The sequence below is a fragment of the Danio aesculapii genome, chromosome 25 (genome assembly GCF_903798145.1).
Source record: "Danio aesculapii chromosome 25, fDanAes4.1, whole genome shotgun sequence".
NCBI classification, from domain to species: domain Eukaryota; kingdom Metazoa; phylum Chordata; class Actinopteri; order Cypriniformes; family Danionidae; genus Danio; species Danio aesculapii.
The window spans coordinates 13,085,153-13,102,482 of NC_079459.1; the positions used below are offsets into that span (position 1 = coordinate 13,085,153).

Genomic DNA, 17,330 nt, shown 5'->3' on the forward strand with positions numbered 1-17,330 from the left:
CAAACATAAGGCTTCTTTCAAAAACATAAAAAAATTGTACAAAAACTAATAAATAAATACATTTGTTGTTTTATAAAAATCAAAAAATATTGTTATTTTCTATAATATAGATGGTTGCATGGCTATGTCACTTTTAAATGACAATCAAATCAAATATATTCTGTATATTAATAAATCTATTATATAAACCTATAATCATTAGGGATGCAATGGTTCTCTGTAAAAAAACGTATCGTCCCGTTGTCCTCCCATGGTTCGGTGCGCCCTGTGATCCGTGGTTAGGAATATACATTATTAATATTGGTTTGTTAATAAAAACCTCTGCAACAAAGCTGTTCCGCCTTTGTACGTTTCCGATTACCTTTCCCAACCATTGCACACGCGAAAACCTGTCCAATCACCTCTTAGTATGTAAATTTGTTGTTGACATCACGTTTCTTCACGTGTCAATGTGTGTGTGTAGTTTCTGTGTGTTTCAGCATGACAAGTAAAGGAGATAAAGCGCAAATGCGCAGGTGAGGGCAAAACACAGTGCTTTGCTGTCATTGTTTCAACAGACATAAAAACATAACGAATGCCGTTTTAAATGTAGCCTAGATCAGTGGTCACTAACAGGTGAATACCGTTGCAAAGATAGCCTAGATCAATGAGCACTAACAGGCGGATCAAGGTCCATGTCAAGACCCAAATGCGTCCCATATGGATGCGGACATACAACAGGTCTGTTACTTCAGTCCCGCTCCTTCTGGATGTTCTTCCGCACCCGATCACTCCTGCTATTCACTCTATTTACCCGCTGTCTGTGGGTGTCGACTGATCTTATCGACTGACTGTTCCCGCTGAATTAAGAGAGAAGAGCCAAACAATCTGTCTTTGCTTAAAGGGCACCTATGGTGAAAAATCTATTTTACAAGCTGTTTGGACAGACATGTGTGTAAGTATAGTGTATAAACTGTCATGTTGGGGTGAAATAAACACACCCAGTCCTTTTTTTTTTTTTTTTCAAATTTAACAACATAAAAACGGTGGACCAATTGGAGCAGTTATCAGATCGACCGCAACTTTACGTAGGAGTGTGGTCCCCCCGCCCACCAATATTGATTGACAGCTGCGCACATTAACATGTCCAGTAGTCACGTGTATAATCATATCAACAAGACAGGACGAGCGTAAAGCAACCGGGAATAAAAGGTCTGTGTGCTAGGATCATTAATCATCATCAAACGTGATCAAGAGTAATTTTACAAGTTTAAAATTTTTTAAAACAGTGCATGTGTGTAATAAATTACAGCTATTTACTTCAGATTCACTTCATCAGAACAGCCGCGTGTCAGAACAATTATAAAAGAAGACGCTTCAATCGCGGTTTGTGGACGTTAAATCAGGTTTATTTTGTACATTAACATAACAGATATCCATACAGCAGTGGATATTACCAGTATCATGTCACATATGCGTGCAAAACGAGTGCAAAGCTTAACTCTCTCTCTCTCTCTCTCTCTCTCTCTCTCTCTCTCTCTCTCTCTCTCTCTCTCTCTCTCTCTCTCTCTCTCTCTCTCTCTCTCTCTGTGTGTCTGCGCTATGTGTGTGTGTGTGTGTGTGTGTGTGCGTAAGCTTTGTAACGACATTGTGTGTGACTCATTGTTGCAAATCCACAAAAATTTATCAAATTTTGATTGTTAAAGTTCTTACTGTAGTATTTCTCACAAACGTTACGTGAGATCTGCTTCCTGAAGCAGCCGAGGGCGCCGATTGCTGAAGGGCACTTGAGAATGGTGGGCGGGGAGGACTAGCCTTAAAGGCCCAGTACAAAAAAACAGCAACAACTTTTTTTCAGCTATAATATAGACACTTCAAACAGCTGAAACTTTACAGACACATTCTGGGGACACAAAAGACTTATATTAAATTTGAGAAAAGGGGTAACCTATGTGCCCTTTAAGTTTCAATCTCTGCGATGGTGCTAAGTGAAACGGAGCTCTCTGGAATCATAATGCAATCATATAGAAATCATAAATAAAAATGCGTTGTTGGCCTGGTAATGCAAGCATAATTTAAACAGAAGTAATCAATAAGTGCTCAAATATTAGTATGTGTTGACATAATTACTTGCATAATTGGTTGAGACTGTTGTCAAGATGTAAAATAGAAAAGGGGAAATTTAAGTTTATTTTCTTAAGCAATTTTTTTGGACATACACTTTTCAAAATGCCCTACTTTTAAGGTGTTTGAAGCTGTTGCATTGCCAGGTGTTTGTTACCCAATAAATATATTTATGGTTCTTTGAATTGTTCTGTAGGCATTTTTTTTTCTAAGCATAGCACAAACTGTACTGTACCGAAACCATTACCCTAAAACCATGATGCATACCGAACCGTGAGTAGATTGAACCATTGCACCTCTAATAATCATATAGTATTATTAGTTATAAAATATACATTAAACATTTTATGTTTGAAAGTGTTTTAAAATATGACATTCTGATTTCCGTCCCTCTGTAAGGGAGTATTTTAACAGAACAGAAAACCCACTTCACCTTTAAGACCAAAATTATAGGACACTGATCAGTTTGTTCATGAATGAACCTCAGATGTGAAAAAAAGTAATATATATTTAAAAAAAGGAAATGAGGGAAAATGAAGTAGTAAAATTTCAATATAACTTGTCATTGAGTTTGTAAATGTCTTGAAAAAGGTCGCAGGAGCACTGGGCACCTCTGTTTACCATTTTCTTCCCTAACCTTTCCAAAACTAATATTTAATACACCATTTCCCTCTCCTTTGGGTGGCCTACCGACTCTTCCCTTCTATTACTGACCTCACTAGTTGTTTAATTCGGCCTCCACGTTTTAACAATGTTAATTTTGTTTTTGCAGAGAAAAGGCGTGACCCACCAAATGGTATGTGTCCTGGTACTTACATTTACTCATGAATTTACTCCTAATGTTGTCAGTTCTAATCAGTTTGTGTTTACTTGTTTTGTTTTGTTTTTTACTTGTTGAAGAAATTGTGCTGCAAAATACACATGTAGACTATTTATTTCTCGCTTAGTAAGTTGAATTACTTGAATTCAGTCGTGGTGTACTTTTATTTTGGTTCTATTATCAGTGTCCTGTGTAGATATGTACACAGATTAACCACACTGTTAATCTGGTTGTAGGACTTTTTGTGTTTTGTGACTAGATCCACAAGGCAGTGGTAAATATTTGGCTTTTACTCCTTCACAATGACCAGTTTTGAGATTGGAGTAAATTTATTTGATGGTTATTTTTACCAATTCAAATTTTTATTGTGATTAAAACCATAATTGATTATTGTGTGAAAACTCATGGTAAATCTTATGACATTGTAACTAGCTGTTATGTTAATAGATGTTTATTTATACATATAGCTATGGAAGCCAGGCTTGCAATTTGAAGTGATCATTCAGTATAGATAATTATAATAATAATAATATTTTTAACAATCTATTTAGGAATATTTGTTTTTAACCTGCAACACCTCCTCTCCTTGAATTGGTATTACGCTGAGGGGGTTCTACAGAACAGAATTGAAAGCACTTGAGAGCGATGCAATGATTCCCTTTGTGGACCGATCACTCGTTAGGAAAGCGACAGTTGTTGTATGTAGGAAAGCAGTCATTTTGCTGTTCCCGTAACTGTTACAAACCAGTTTATTTTAATTTACCAACATTACTAAGGCAAATAGTTTTAATAGTTAAAAACAAAGCAAACTTTAAGGTGTTAATAATAATGATACAGTAAACCTCAAACTCTGTAAATAAAACAAATAATGATAATCAAATCAGAGCTTTCAAGTAAAGGAACTAACCTTCATTGTTCAAATACTGCAACATTAGAAATTGTGAAGTTGGATGACTACATTACCCCCTATGCCAAAAAAATCTTTCAGATGAGGTGCTAGTGGCTGGGATACACAAGAAAAGCAACCGAAAAGCCACTCTGGTGACAGTCTTGCATCCTTTTTTATTTACAATCTCCTCACAGCTGCGAATTATGGCACTCATTTTCACGTTTGTCGTTATTCTGACCTGAGGTGGCAATGACACAACCCAAAACTCAAACGTGAAAAGCGCGAGCCCATGGTTTCTTTCACCATCTTCAATGCGCTTTGCACTCTGCACTGATGCTCCCCTGCTGTCTTTCTGTAACTAGGAGACCATTACTGTTTTCTCAGAGGATGACAAACATTGCTGCAGCTCCGATACAAGTTAATGGAGAAAATGAAAAGCACTGCAGTGTTTAGGTGCGCTGTGTTTGTCTGAGATAATTAGTCTACCTTTGCTTAAATGTGTATATTACATACGTGTGAAGTAGATTGGTTAGTTCTACTTGCAGGGCACATGCGGCATTCTGGAAGGTTCAATTTATTTATTTGTTTAACTCCGAGCGCCTGGAAATTGCACGCGCATCACATGCACCGCTCCCTATTTGCAAACCTCCATTGGAAATGGCAAAGTTACACCCTAACTTATTGGCATTCGTTCCAAGGCGCGCACGCAGCAGCCACTTTTAATAAAACTGTGGCGCGGCGCTTTATACCGAAACTTCATGCCGAACTTTTTTTTTGTGTTTTTGACAGTGGTGTTCGGTCAATAAATATTGATTCGCTTTGATTGCCCAGTCCTAGTGTAAAGTACCTTAGCTATTCAGAGTAGTTTCAGCATCTTTAAAAAAGCTTGGAAAAATAATTTGTGCTATTATTCTACCACACTGACTGTGATCGCTAAATTCCCTGTTTGATTAGATTGATTACACAAGCTGGATTCACTGGACAGATGAGCTAGAAACACTGGTTACAACTGCTGGTTGCAAGGGGGTAATCCAAAAAGAAAAATTTCCAAAAATAGACCAATTGTTATTTTTTTGCTTTGTGGATGCAAAAATAGTTATCGTTATAGTTATTAACTAGGCCTGAACCTGACTAAAGATTTTCCTAGTTGGCCAGTAGTTGTTTATTCAAGCGATTAGTCAACTAATCGTCCATTTATTAAAATTCATTTAATTAGGTCTACTTGAGCAAAGACAAAAAACGGTTTGAGTTTAAGGGCTGAAAATGTCATTTGTAACATTGTTTAATGTTAAACAGAAGTACTACAATAATAAGCATTAATATTCAACATTAAGTACTTGCACACACATAAAACAGCACAAACAAATGATTATGATCAGGGCTTGACATTAACTTTATTGATAACCAGCCACTATGGCTAGTAGTTTTCCAACATTACTAGCCACTCGCCATTTTCACTAGGCACAATTTTATGGTTGGGAAAATATATTTTATACACATAAATATGATTTTGACATGCTAAAATTACTTGATTTAGATATCTCCACATGCCTCCTTATTCATTTCACTTTTTGTGTGTCGTGTATGAGCTTGTTCAATAATCATCAAATGGGTCATGGTTTCACAGTATTACAATTAGTTTAGTTAGTAATTTCACATAATTTTCAGAATGAAGGATTTACCAAATTTATCTCTGACCACACCAAACATTTAAATGTCAAAACAAGCAAAATATACCTGTATACCATACTTTTTATTTAACAAAACATATGCACAGTAATCTGTCCTGGCTAAAGGTCCCAGATCACCAGTTAACTACACATAAATGTGAAGTTAATCTCCCATTAAAGCAATGTTATTGTAAAAAATTATAAATCATATTAATGCCAAAGAAAGCAGTTCAAAAACATACCATGTAATAATGAAAGGATGATCACACACACATGGTTAACAATAGACCCATAAATAATCTGTTCAATGAATGGTTAAGCGAAAGCAACTGGACAAATCTGACAAATCTTTTACAAAAAGACAAATCTGGATCTTTTGAAAGCAGCAAGACTGTGGGTGCAGGTTCATCACTTTTTTCGTCTTGTCTATTTGAAAGAGAACCGATCACATCAGTTGTGTTTCTAGACACAATTGCTTCAATCAAGGAAACGGGACCATCACCTCAGCTGTTAGCGCGAGTGATTATCCCCTCATTCGGTATTCACCTGCTTTCTATTGCTCGCGCGAACACAATTATTTTTGTCAGTTATGTTGCTTCTCAATTCTAAGTTTGCCTTTGCATGCATATTGGACCATCCTTATTGTTGAACCCTGCTCTTAAGAAGTATTATTTGGGAAAATTATTTTCAACCAGTCAACCGCTAAAATCTACCCGCATTTGGCGGGTTGGCAGGTGTTAATGTCAAGACCTGTTTATGATTATATAGGGAGAAAAACGCCATGGAGCTTTGCTGAATATTTATTATTTATTAATGAAATAAATGTAAAATTAAATTAAACTTTTGAACTAACAATAAAAAGCACCGTTTGTCAAAGAAACTAAAACAATGTATCACAAATTTATTTTTATTACAAATTTATTATTACTACAAGATTTTACATAAGGTGGTCTTACCAATTTCATTTATGGATATGTTTCTGCTGTTTTTCTGCCACCGGAGTGTACACGCAGCTTGTAGTATACCATCGACTCTAAAATGGTCTATTCAGAATCAGGTAAATAATTAGATTACTGATGTCCATGTAAACACACCCACTGAAAGCAAAGCATATTCTTGTGTGAGCATCGTCAAGCATGAACGTAATTTGCACAAACACACATCCGTATTGTACATGACCTAGATGAGAGTAGTGTACAACCCTTGACTAGAAGCCTGGGGTCAATCTGTGTGCTGGGAGCCATATGTATGCCACATGGATCATTCCATGCCACTGCACTACTGCGGCTCTCTCCCATTCAATTACATCAAAGAGGACACGTTTCTTCATTTAGTTGAGGGATTTTCTCATGGATGTTTTTCAGGGTTGTGACGCTGGTTTGACATCACTTAGGAACTGTGGTTCCTCCTTATTAAATTATCTTGTTTGGCTCATGACATTAGTCTGCAGCAGTGCATGTGACCTGTTACCTCAAGCCTAATGAAGATGCTCGGATTTTGTTTTTAGTATTTCTTATGGAAGCAATGATTTTGGAATTTGAGGGTGTTATTGACAGGTTTTCTGTGGGTCTTTAAAAAGCCTTATCACTTTTTACTTTTAAATCTTAAATGCCTATGATCATGGCATTATTTTTTGTGGGGAATTGTTTCCCCCTTGAGTTTCAACATTCCCTTCAGTGTTCATCAGGCTTGAGAATAAGGAGTTGGCCATTTTTTCCTTATTTTCTTATGTTTGTGAGCCCTACAGTGTAATATGCAAGTATCGGGTAGCTGCTACTAATATGCAAGATTTTGAAGGCTTGCAATTTTGCTTTAGAATGACACAAGCACACTGTCTATTATGCGCCAGTATAAGATTCTGACAGTATGATAACCTTGGATAAAATTTTCACAATTTCACTGTATTTTTTCCCCATTGGACATTGATATATTTTATTTTGAGAAGCATTTTAAATAATTTGTGAGCAGTAAACATGTCAGGCTGAATATTGAAAACAAATCATTGACATCTGCTGTCTTCGTTTGTTTAAAAAAAAAAAACAGATTTATTTACGATTTTAAACAACATCTTTGGATCTCTTTTCTGTTGGAGATACTGTTTTCCTAAAAAACTTTTTTTAAAATGTAAATAAAAAATCGTACACATGCCTTAGGAATGGTATATCAGAAAATTTGGGCGGTTTTAAAACCTTTACTTTTTCAAACCGCGGTATACCTTAAAAATGGTTATTGGCCCATGCCTACTGTGTATATAAATATTTTATATAAATTGATATGGTATTCAACATCACTATGAGGCCGTTTGGCGCTAATTATAAACTTGTTTAATTAAAATAATAATAATAATTTAGTTAACTATACTCGCTGTATGAATATAAAAATATTTGTTTATTTTTATGTACATTTTTTTTCTATAGCTGGTCTTAAATTTACCATTATAGAACCTGCAGAAACTTGCAGGGAATGCAACCTTGACAGCTTAAAAGAACACTAAAAGGGAATTGTTATTGCAACCAATTAATTAGGATTTTATTATTATTATTTTTATTTGTATTCTTGTAAATTTGTTGGTTTATTTCTAAAATTGTTAAAGTAGTATTTCACATTATATAATTGTAATTATTTTACTGAAATGTAAAGATTGTTAACTGTAAGAGCCATTATTTGATTTAATATATTTTATTATAAGTGCTCTGATTCATGTACAGTTTACACTTGTTGATTGGTTTATAGTTGTGTACATTTGTTGATTTCACCCCTACACTTTTGTTTTGTAATGGTTTGCGCTGCCCTTATTGGACTGTTTAAAATTATATTACGATATATAGAAAAGTGATAGAAAGAAAGAAAGAAAGAAAGAAAGAAAGAAAGAAAGAAAGAAAGAAAGAAAGAAAGAAAGACAGCAACACAGTTTTTTGACCCGAGTTTATTGTTATGCTGCTTAAATTTAGTAAACCTTTTTAAATGGAAAGAATGGAAAGTCAATTTATTGACAGATTTTTTAAAATTCTGATAGTACCTCAACCAAGAGTTTCTATTTTATCTTTTGTGATTTTATTAGTTTTCATTTTATTGAATTAATTTTTTAGGTAAATTACTAATATACTTCTGTTTACTTCTGTGCTCAGAAAACTGACAGCTTGTAACCCTGAAGGACTACAATATTTGTTGTGTGTTTAAAATGAGGTTAATTATAACCAATAGCATATTGTGAAGGCACTCCACTGAACTTATTATTGCCAGTCTAAGCCTGTGTATTGTTTTGGTACTTGGCTAGATTAAAAGGAAGGAAATATTTTTACACATAGTATTTAAAATGTTATAGTTATTTGAATTATTTAAAATTGCATACAGTACATAAGTACATTCATGAATGTTGTTAAAGGTGACATAGAATGAATATCTTATGTGATTAATATGCATGCCCTAGGCAACATTTGATTGGCCACAATGTTTCCTAGTGCGATTACAACAAATGATTATTTTTTAATTTTCCTTAGTTTAAGCTTGTATTAAACATACGTTTTATGTGGGACTCTAATTTTGAAAGTGAGAAAGGCAGGATATTTAACAATATTTAAAATCCTCGCTTCACATACTAGCAATTTCATATTAAAAACTACAAATCGAAAAATGTACTATACTGTTGTAATGGACGCCAGCTAGCGAAGTGCTATGCAGGTAAACCTCACTCCTCTGACCTCTAAAGGTGCTCTTGCAACAAACGCTAGAGGCCATGGTCTTTAGCCTCCTTGTTAAAGCAACTGACCCCCATTCAAAAAAAAATCGCCGGTTCGATCCCAGCTTGAAGCAGGTTAGGTAGTGTAGGACCGGCAGGTTACATTGGTGCCATGACCCAAATGGGAGTGAGGTGTAGGGGGGTGAGTGTAACGGAGGCCAGCTAGTGAAGTGCTACACAGGTAAACCTCACTCCTCTGACCTTTAAAACTGCTCTAGCGACAGACGCTAGAAGCCATAATCTTTAGCCTGTATGTTAGATCAACCGAATCCCATACAACGAATCGGCAGTTCAATCAGCTCAGACCGGGTTGGGTACAGTAGGACCGGTGGGTTACACGATTATTATAACATCACTTTAATTCAAGACTCCAAACCATTGAACTCTACACTAAGTCTAGCGTTTAGAAGTTTTAAAAGAAGTCCCGCTACTTGATTATGCTTATCCAACATCCTATCCTTTAAATAAATATAATTATCTGTACCTTACCTCAGAATAAACACCATTAATTAACAAGTTGTAATTTTTGCAACGTTATTAAATCAAATTCTTTCAATTGTTGGCAAACAATAGTCAGTGGTAGTCCTTTATCCCAAGTTCACACTTTTGGATCAGTCACAGTTGGATAGGTTGGCTGTGTTATGGAGGACAGGAGTCTCAAACAAACATAGCAGTGTTGATACTTTGCAGAGGATTCAACCCTTTTTATATTGTTACCAGTCAGAAAAATTTCCAGTCTGTAATGTTATCATCTTTGACATTAAAACAACAAATTTGCCCTAGATTTGTTATGGCAGCTCTGGCAGCCAGTTCCATTTTTTTTTCTGTTTACAATCTGCTCGAATTTAAAATTCAACTTCATAATTTATAGCTGTTGTTCTAACCATATTGTGCCCCTGTTTGACAACACTGTGAGGAATGAAGCCCATTCACATCAGATTTATGAGACATGTCCTACTCTTCTCAAAGAAAAAAAATCTGTTGGTGTTGTATAAGGTGACAAAAAATAAGTGGATGTAATCTTTCCCCAGCACATTTCCGTCTCTTTTGCTTTCTCATTGTGTAACTAGATTGCTGGTGGATATCCGACTGGGCATGCTCAGTGTGGCCACTTTATCTCGATCATGTAAAGGTGTTTTCAATTGATGAGTTGAGACGCTAATCAGTAACTGGCTGGAATTCTCTACTGAAACATTTGGAACATCAGTTAAACAAAGCCGAATACACTTGTGTATTGTAAATAGCATGTGCCCTTGCCTGCATTTGAGGACTTGTAATGCCTACAGCAAATATCAGAGATTAAACTGGATTAGCAGTTACTTGCGTAATACTCTGCATTCGTAATTTTTCAGGATTTGACTAGCATGAGTGGGATTGGTTTGGTGGGAGCCCAGATCACAAAACCGTCTCAATTGATTTAAAGGGCATCTTCGGGGATGACACAGGCTTTTGTGGCTTGCTAGCTAGCCTCTTGGTACAGTGAAATTAGTTTAGCCGTTCAGTTGCTTCATGTCTCAATGCTGAACCACAGATGAGATGATGTTTTACACGACCTTCCTGTCTGCCCCATCTGAGGAGTTTTTAGAGAGCGTTTCAAGACCAGATGGTAGTTTGGTGCCCCTAAAATGCCTGGTGTTGTCACGGGATAAACTGAATGCACCTTTACCTCAGCCTCGTCTTAATACGCTGCTGAAATTGAGCGGCAACAGGCGCTCCATCTCTCCAGATAATGTCCACTCGAGGGGGGCTCTGGGTCATGATAGAGGTCACCGGAAACTCCTGGCTTTCACCCAAGGTAGGCGTCTGAGGATATTTGCTCTAGGGTTTTAGCAGTTATGATGAACTGAGATCTGTGACTCTTTACTGTTATGCAGTTTGTTCTTAAGCTAGGACGCATATGCAAGTGAAGCATCTCATTTACAGAAATATAGTGATATTGGGGGATTTTCTTGTTGCTTTTGTAAGTTGAAGCAGTTATTTGTTTTACTATCACCATTATAAAAGTTGGGTTTGTGATTTATCTATGTGTTTTGTGTTTGCGTCGGGTTTGACATGGGGTGGTTTTTAATATTTCTAATTGGTTTTGTTTTTTTGTTTTGTGACAATTATTAGACTACTAAAGCATTATTGTTGTACTTCTGTATGTATGTGATGTCTTAGACATTTTATTATTGTGAATTATTCATGCTTTGTCAAATATTTACACATTTACATACAATAGCTTATAAATTTATCACATAATAATTTAATTGTTTAAATTAGTGGAACACTATTATAATATTTGTGTGTATAAAATTATTAATGTCAAATTAAATATGGTGGATTTATATTATATCATTCTTTATATTCTGCTTATATTATAAATATTAGGGCAGTGGAATTAATCAATTCAGTTTCAATTTCGAATTTGGCTTCTAACTATTATGAAAAAACATTAATCGAGGTAAAATGATTATTGCATCATACCACCCCTTTTCCAGTTGTACACATTTGTTGCTCTGCAAAGCTCAGTTTCACATAAAAATTACTAAAAGCATGTACTGTAATGTAACTTTTGCAGCACATCATTCAATGTTATAGTTATTTAAAATTGCATACAGTACATAAGTACATTCATGAATGTTGTTAAAGGTGACATAGAATGAATATCTTATGTGATTAATATGCATGCCCTAGGCAACATTTGATTGGCCACAATGTTTCCTAGTGCGATTACAACAAATTATTATTTTTTCATTTTCCTTATTTTAAGCTTTTTATGTGGGACTCTAATTTTGAAAGTGAGAAAGGCAGGATATTCAACAATATTTAAAATCCTCGCTTCACATACTAGCAATTTAATATTAAAAACTACAAATCAAAAAATTTACTATACTGTAATGGATGCCAGCTAGCGAAGTGCTATTCAGGTAAACCTCACTCCTCTGACCTCTAAAGGTGCTCTAGCGACAGGCGTTAGAGGCCATGGTCTTTAGCCTTTGTTAGAGCAACCAACTCCCATACAAAGAATCGCTAGTTCAATTCCAGCTCAGACTGGGTTGGGTGCAGTAGGACTGGTGGGTTACACGTGGGGGCTCGTAAGGTTTAGGGGGTGAGTGTAACTGAGTGAGGTAAACCTCACTCCTCTGACCTCTAAAGGTGCTCTTGTGACAAATGCTCTTGCTGAAGGGTCTGTGACCCCAGCAGTCTGCCCCAGGGGCCAGCTACTGTCCCTGGGTGGCAGTTTGGGGTCTTGAGGGCCCCTTTTCCTCCAGCTGAAGGGTCTGTGACCCCAGCAGGCTGCCCTAGGGGCCAGTTACTGTCCCTGGGTGGCAGTTTGGGCTTTTGAGGGCCCCTTGTCCTCCAGCTGAAGGGTCTGTGACCCCAGCAGGCTGCCCCAGGGGTCAGCTACTGTCCCTGGGTGGCAGTTTGGGCTCTTGAGGGCCCCTTGTCCTCCAGCTGAAGGGTCTGTGACCCCAGCGGGCTTCCCCAGGGTCCAGCCACTTTCCCTGGGTGGCAGTTTGGGCTCTTGAGGGCCCCTTGTCCTCCAGCTGAAGGGTCTGTGACCCCAACAGGCTGCCCCAGGTGCCAGCTACTGTCCCTGGGTGGCAGTTTGGGGCAGAGGCCATGGTCTTTAGCCTCCTTGTTAAAGCAACTGACTCCCATTCAAAAAAAATCGCCGGTTCGATCCCAGCTTGGAGCAGGTTAGGTAGTGTAGGACCGGCAGGTTACATTGGTGCCATGACCCAAATGGGAGTGAGGTTTAGAGGGGGTGAGTGTAACGGAGGCCAGCTAGTGAAGTGCTACACAGGTAAACCTCACTCCTCTGACCTCTAAAGCTGCTCTGGCGATAGACGCTAGAAGCCATAATCTTTAGCCTCCATGTTAGATCAACTGAATCCCATACAACGAATCGGCGGTTCAATCAGCTCAGGCCGGCTTGGGTACAGTAGGACCGGTGGGTTACACGATTATTATAACACCACTTTAATTTAAGACTCTACACTAAGCCTAGCGTTTAGATATGCTTTTAAAATAAGTCCTGCTACTTGATTATGCTTATCCAACATCCTATCCTTTATCCTATATTATGAAAAAACATTAATCGAGGTAAAATGATTATTGCATCATACCACCCCTTTTCCAGTTGTACACATTTGTTGCTCTGCAAAGCTCAGTTTCACGTAAAAATTACTAAAAGCATGTACTGTAATGTAACTTTTGCAGCACATCATTCATTGATATACATTCGAATAATTCATGTTTTTAAAAGTGTGAAAGAGATGGCATGCTGTTGTGTGTATGCGTTCAGCCTCGGAGACGAGCAGAGCACACATATCTAAAGTCATCTTAATGTAAGCACTTTAATGGTCAAATACATGCAAATTTGTGTCAAAACGTGGTGTTTGGTTATATATATTAACCCTCATTTATGTAATAAACAAATGAGTTGAGAATCTAGAGACATGTGAAAGTGGAACCGTACTGCTCTTAAAGTGACAGTGTGCAATATTCCTGCTGCCGACTGTTTTTATCATTAATCAAACAACAATAATACAAAATCACTCACTGCTCTTGACTGAAAGACTTTTGTGTCCAAAGTGTGGCTGAAAGATGTCAGTACAATTTTGCATTATTTTTTTGAACACCGTATATTTGAATGTTTGTTTATTTATTTATTTATTAATTAATGTACAGCTTTTATATGTCATCCATGGCTATGTCTTTCATATTGAACTTGCTGACTATATTGCAAGAGATTGCTAGCTAATGCTGCTGGAATTGGGGAAAGTTTTATACAAAGCCTGTTGTTTGAGCAGCATTCCTTTCTATGAATGCTGCTTTTCTATCATCCACATAATGATGAGAATCATTATGACATAATATGTATATATTTGTCATGATTCAGAGTATCTCACTTGTGGCTCTGTTGGCCACTGCTATGTTTTCGTAATGTGGTCATGTTTATTTCAATAAATATCATTAAAAAGACATTTGTTTTGATTCATGACTTTATTTATTATGTTTTCACAATACGTTCATTTGTTTGACATTGGAAATTTAAGTATTATATGTTTTTGTTGTTGTTGTTAATAATAATAATAATAATAATAATAATAATAATAATAATAACTAAAACTGTTTATTGTTATTATTATTATTATTATTATTATTATTATTATTATTATTAGTACAATCATACTGGTTTCATCTAAACCTTGAATGCACAAACTTTTAGGAATGTGTGTGTTTCATTCATTATGACTTGAACCACAACTATGAGACGCCCCCTCTATGCTTACGCATGGACAGAATCTGCTGTTGTTGGCAGCACAAACTCTCAGAGCTCGGCCAGAGACCACTACTGATACTCTCACTGGGATATGTGTGCAAGTAATTGTCAATTCTTAGACCGTCGCTAATAATTTTTTTGTAATGTGCCCAGGACCCACTCTCCCGATGGCGACGGTGGACATCAAGAATCCGGAGATCAACAACATGCGCTTCCACAACAATTCCCACGTGAATAACATGGTGCACAGTGGCCTTAACAAGAAGGAAAAAAAGGTCAAGGGCAAGAGGAAGAAGCTGACAAAGGCTGACATCGGGACACCAAGCAACTTCCAGTGAGTCTTTACGTGTGACGGGTTCAGTACTTCCTGTGTTGACAGGAAGTGACATCAGTAATTTATTAAAGTCAAGACAATGCTATCAATACTACAATGCTAACTATTTCAGTGCTTTCTTTAATATTTATTGTTTTTTTAATTTTTTGTTTTGTTTTTAATTATGATTACAAAAATAAAACCTACTATAACGCACATACAAATTAAAAGTTTGTTTTGACAGAAGATGTTTGTGTATTATATATATTTATTATGTATTATGTAATACACATGTAAAAAAAAACAACTTATTATATTTAAATTTCTCATATATATTTTATATCTAATTATAAATAAACAATTTCTCAAATATATGCATGCCTGTGTGTAAAATGTGTGTAGTGTGTATATTTATTATGTCAAAACAAACTTTTATTTTGGACGTGATTAATCATGATTAATCCTCGCCCAGCACAAATTTTTTGTATGACAATGAAAACTCATCAACTTGTTCCAAATCAAAGAGAGGTTTTCATTTTTGGATTACCATTTTGATAGATTTCCCTTCATTGGAAGTGTACACACCATAACATTTGTAAAAAGATCAAATATTAAATCGCTTAATTCAAATGGATTCATTAAGTGGTCTGATGAGGGCTTTAGGATTTTGGCTTTTGTTTATGTATAATCATTGATCAGCTAACCGTGTTTACAGCATTCAGATTTGGTCGCAGAACTTCAAATATGCACATAACAGTGAAGTTCATTTTTGTGTCATGTTTGAGTTTCCATAAGAACCAGTGAAGTTTATTCTTGTCACTCAGGTATAGGTGAGCTTCTGTTTGTGCTGCCCAATGTTTACAGGTGAAAAATAGCCAGAATTAAATGTGCTTATTTAAAGCAAATATTCAAGGAAACATGTATTTAATTTAATTTTTTTATTTTTGTTTTAGGGCTGGGTGATTGGCCTAAAATCTAAATTACGATTAATTGAACATTTTAACTCGATTACAATTAATGAACCATTATTGTATTTATTTGTTTAATGTTTTTGCCTTTTATAGTTCACTGAAGTTTTGTACAGTAAATATGCTCTCACATGTGAGAGATTTTTGAATGCAGGGTGGATTACTTTATTTTAAAATAATTGAAGTGAACACACACCATCTACTATCTATGATTATTTATTGAACGTCAATGCTAAACAACTGAAATTAAAACACATTTGTTACGTTCCCCTCAACTCACAGGAACGCAACAGAATATTAGTGGAGTTTTGTGTGTGTGTGTCAGCAATGAGGTCACATGAGCAACTTCTCAAAGGACTAAACAACAAAGAAAATGCAACTTGAATAAAGATTAACAATATTTATTAAAGGATTAAGGGAGGGTTTCAAAAGAAAAAGGCTTCAAGAGGGGGTTCAAGCCAAAACAACAAACAAACGTTTTCTAACCGAGAGAAAGGGAAGAACTGAATAATCTATCAAAGAAAAGAAAAGAAAAATACATCAAAAATACTCTCACTCCCTTACTAACTTAAACAGGAGAAAATGGTTACAAAAAGAAAAATGGCACCCCCTCCCTACTAACCCAATCCCAAATTAACAGAATAAAGAGTGGATAACAAAGTAGTATTGAAAACAAAAATTAACTTACAATCAAAAAGAGTTCGAGGCAAAAGCTATTTCAGATGATAAACCGCATCAACAGAACTTAAACAAATTAAAGCTCCTAATCAACAAATGATGCTTTAAAGAATCAAACTAAATATATATTTATAAAGCCTCACAAAAACAAAGCCTCCGCTCACACACAAAAACACACTATTCTAGTGGAGAACTGCTGTTTAAATGCCCACTGCTTTTCTCGTCCTCCAATCACGGAGTGGTTCATAAGTGGCAGCAGGTGATGGTCATTAGCTCCTACTAGGGTGTAGCAGAGAAAGAAAGAAAGAAAAAAAACAAAACAACAGAAACAAATACGTCCTGGGATGTAACACATTGCATAAAACGTGGCCCTCTGTGCTGCCCGCTGTCATCACCACTTCCGTACCGACCAATCACAAAGCTTGCGCTAAGCGTCGTTGTGACGTGCAAGTACGTTTTTTTTGAGAGGTGCGCTGGGTATGTGAAGGCTGCGCCACACTGTACACATTACACAAGTACAATATCATAATAATATAATAAGTATAAATCATAATATAATAAGTATAATTCAGCCTTAACAGAGCAGGGTCACCTGATTTCACACGTGGTAGAAAAAATTGACCTAGAAAAATTTGATTGAATATAGGTTCTGAATGTCGATTTTGATTACTTTTTGATTAATTGCCCCACCCTAGTCTGCTTACAAATATTTAGAATTTTGGTGAACAAATTTGAATAAAAAATATCTATCTTTGTGTTTTGAAGATGAGTAAAAGTAGAACTTTTATGAGTGTAGAACAAGATGGATAAATGGATTTAAATGAATAGTTCTCCCAAAAATTTAAATGTCCTCTATTTATTCACACTCTTAAGTAGTT

The 17,330-nt window shown here is 36.0% G+C and overlaps 1 protein-coding gene across 3 annotated transcripts in view; it reads left to right on the forward strand.

Moving 5' to 3' along the window:
- wasla (WASP like actin nucleation promoting factor a) overlaps window positions 1-17,330 on the forward strand; it is a 64,571-nt gene that overhangs the window by 19,275 nt on the left and 27,966 nt on the right. For 2 of the 3 annotated variants that reach the window (XM_056451605.1, XM_056451607.1), the window contains exons 5-6: window positions 2,876-2,899; window positions 14,647-14,827. In XM_056451605.1, coding sequence (XP_056307580.1) covers window positions 2,876-2,899; window positions 14,647-14,827 — 205 coding nt within the window. The remainder of the gene's footprint in view (window positions 1-2,875; window positions 2,900-14,646; window positions 14,828-17,330) is intronic. The other variant, XM_056451608.1, reaches the window with a different exon arrangement.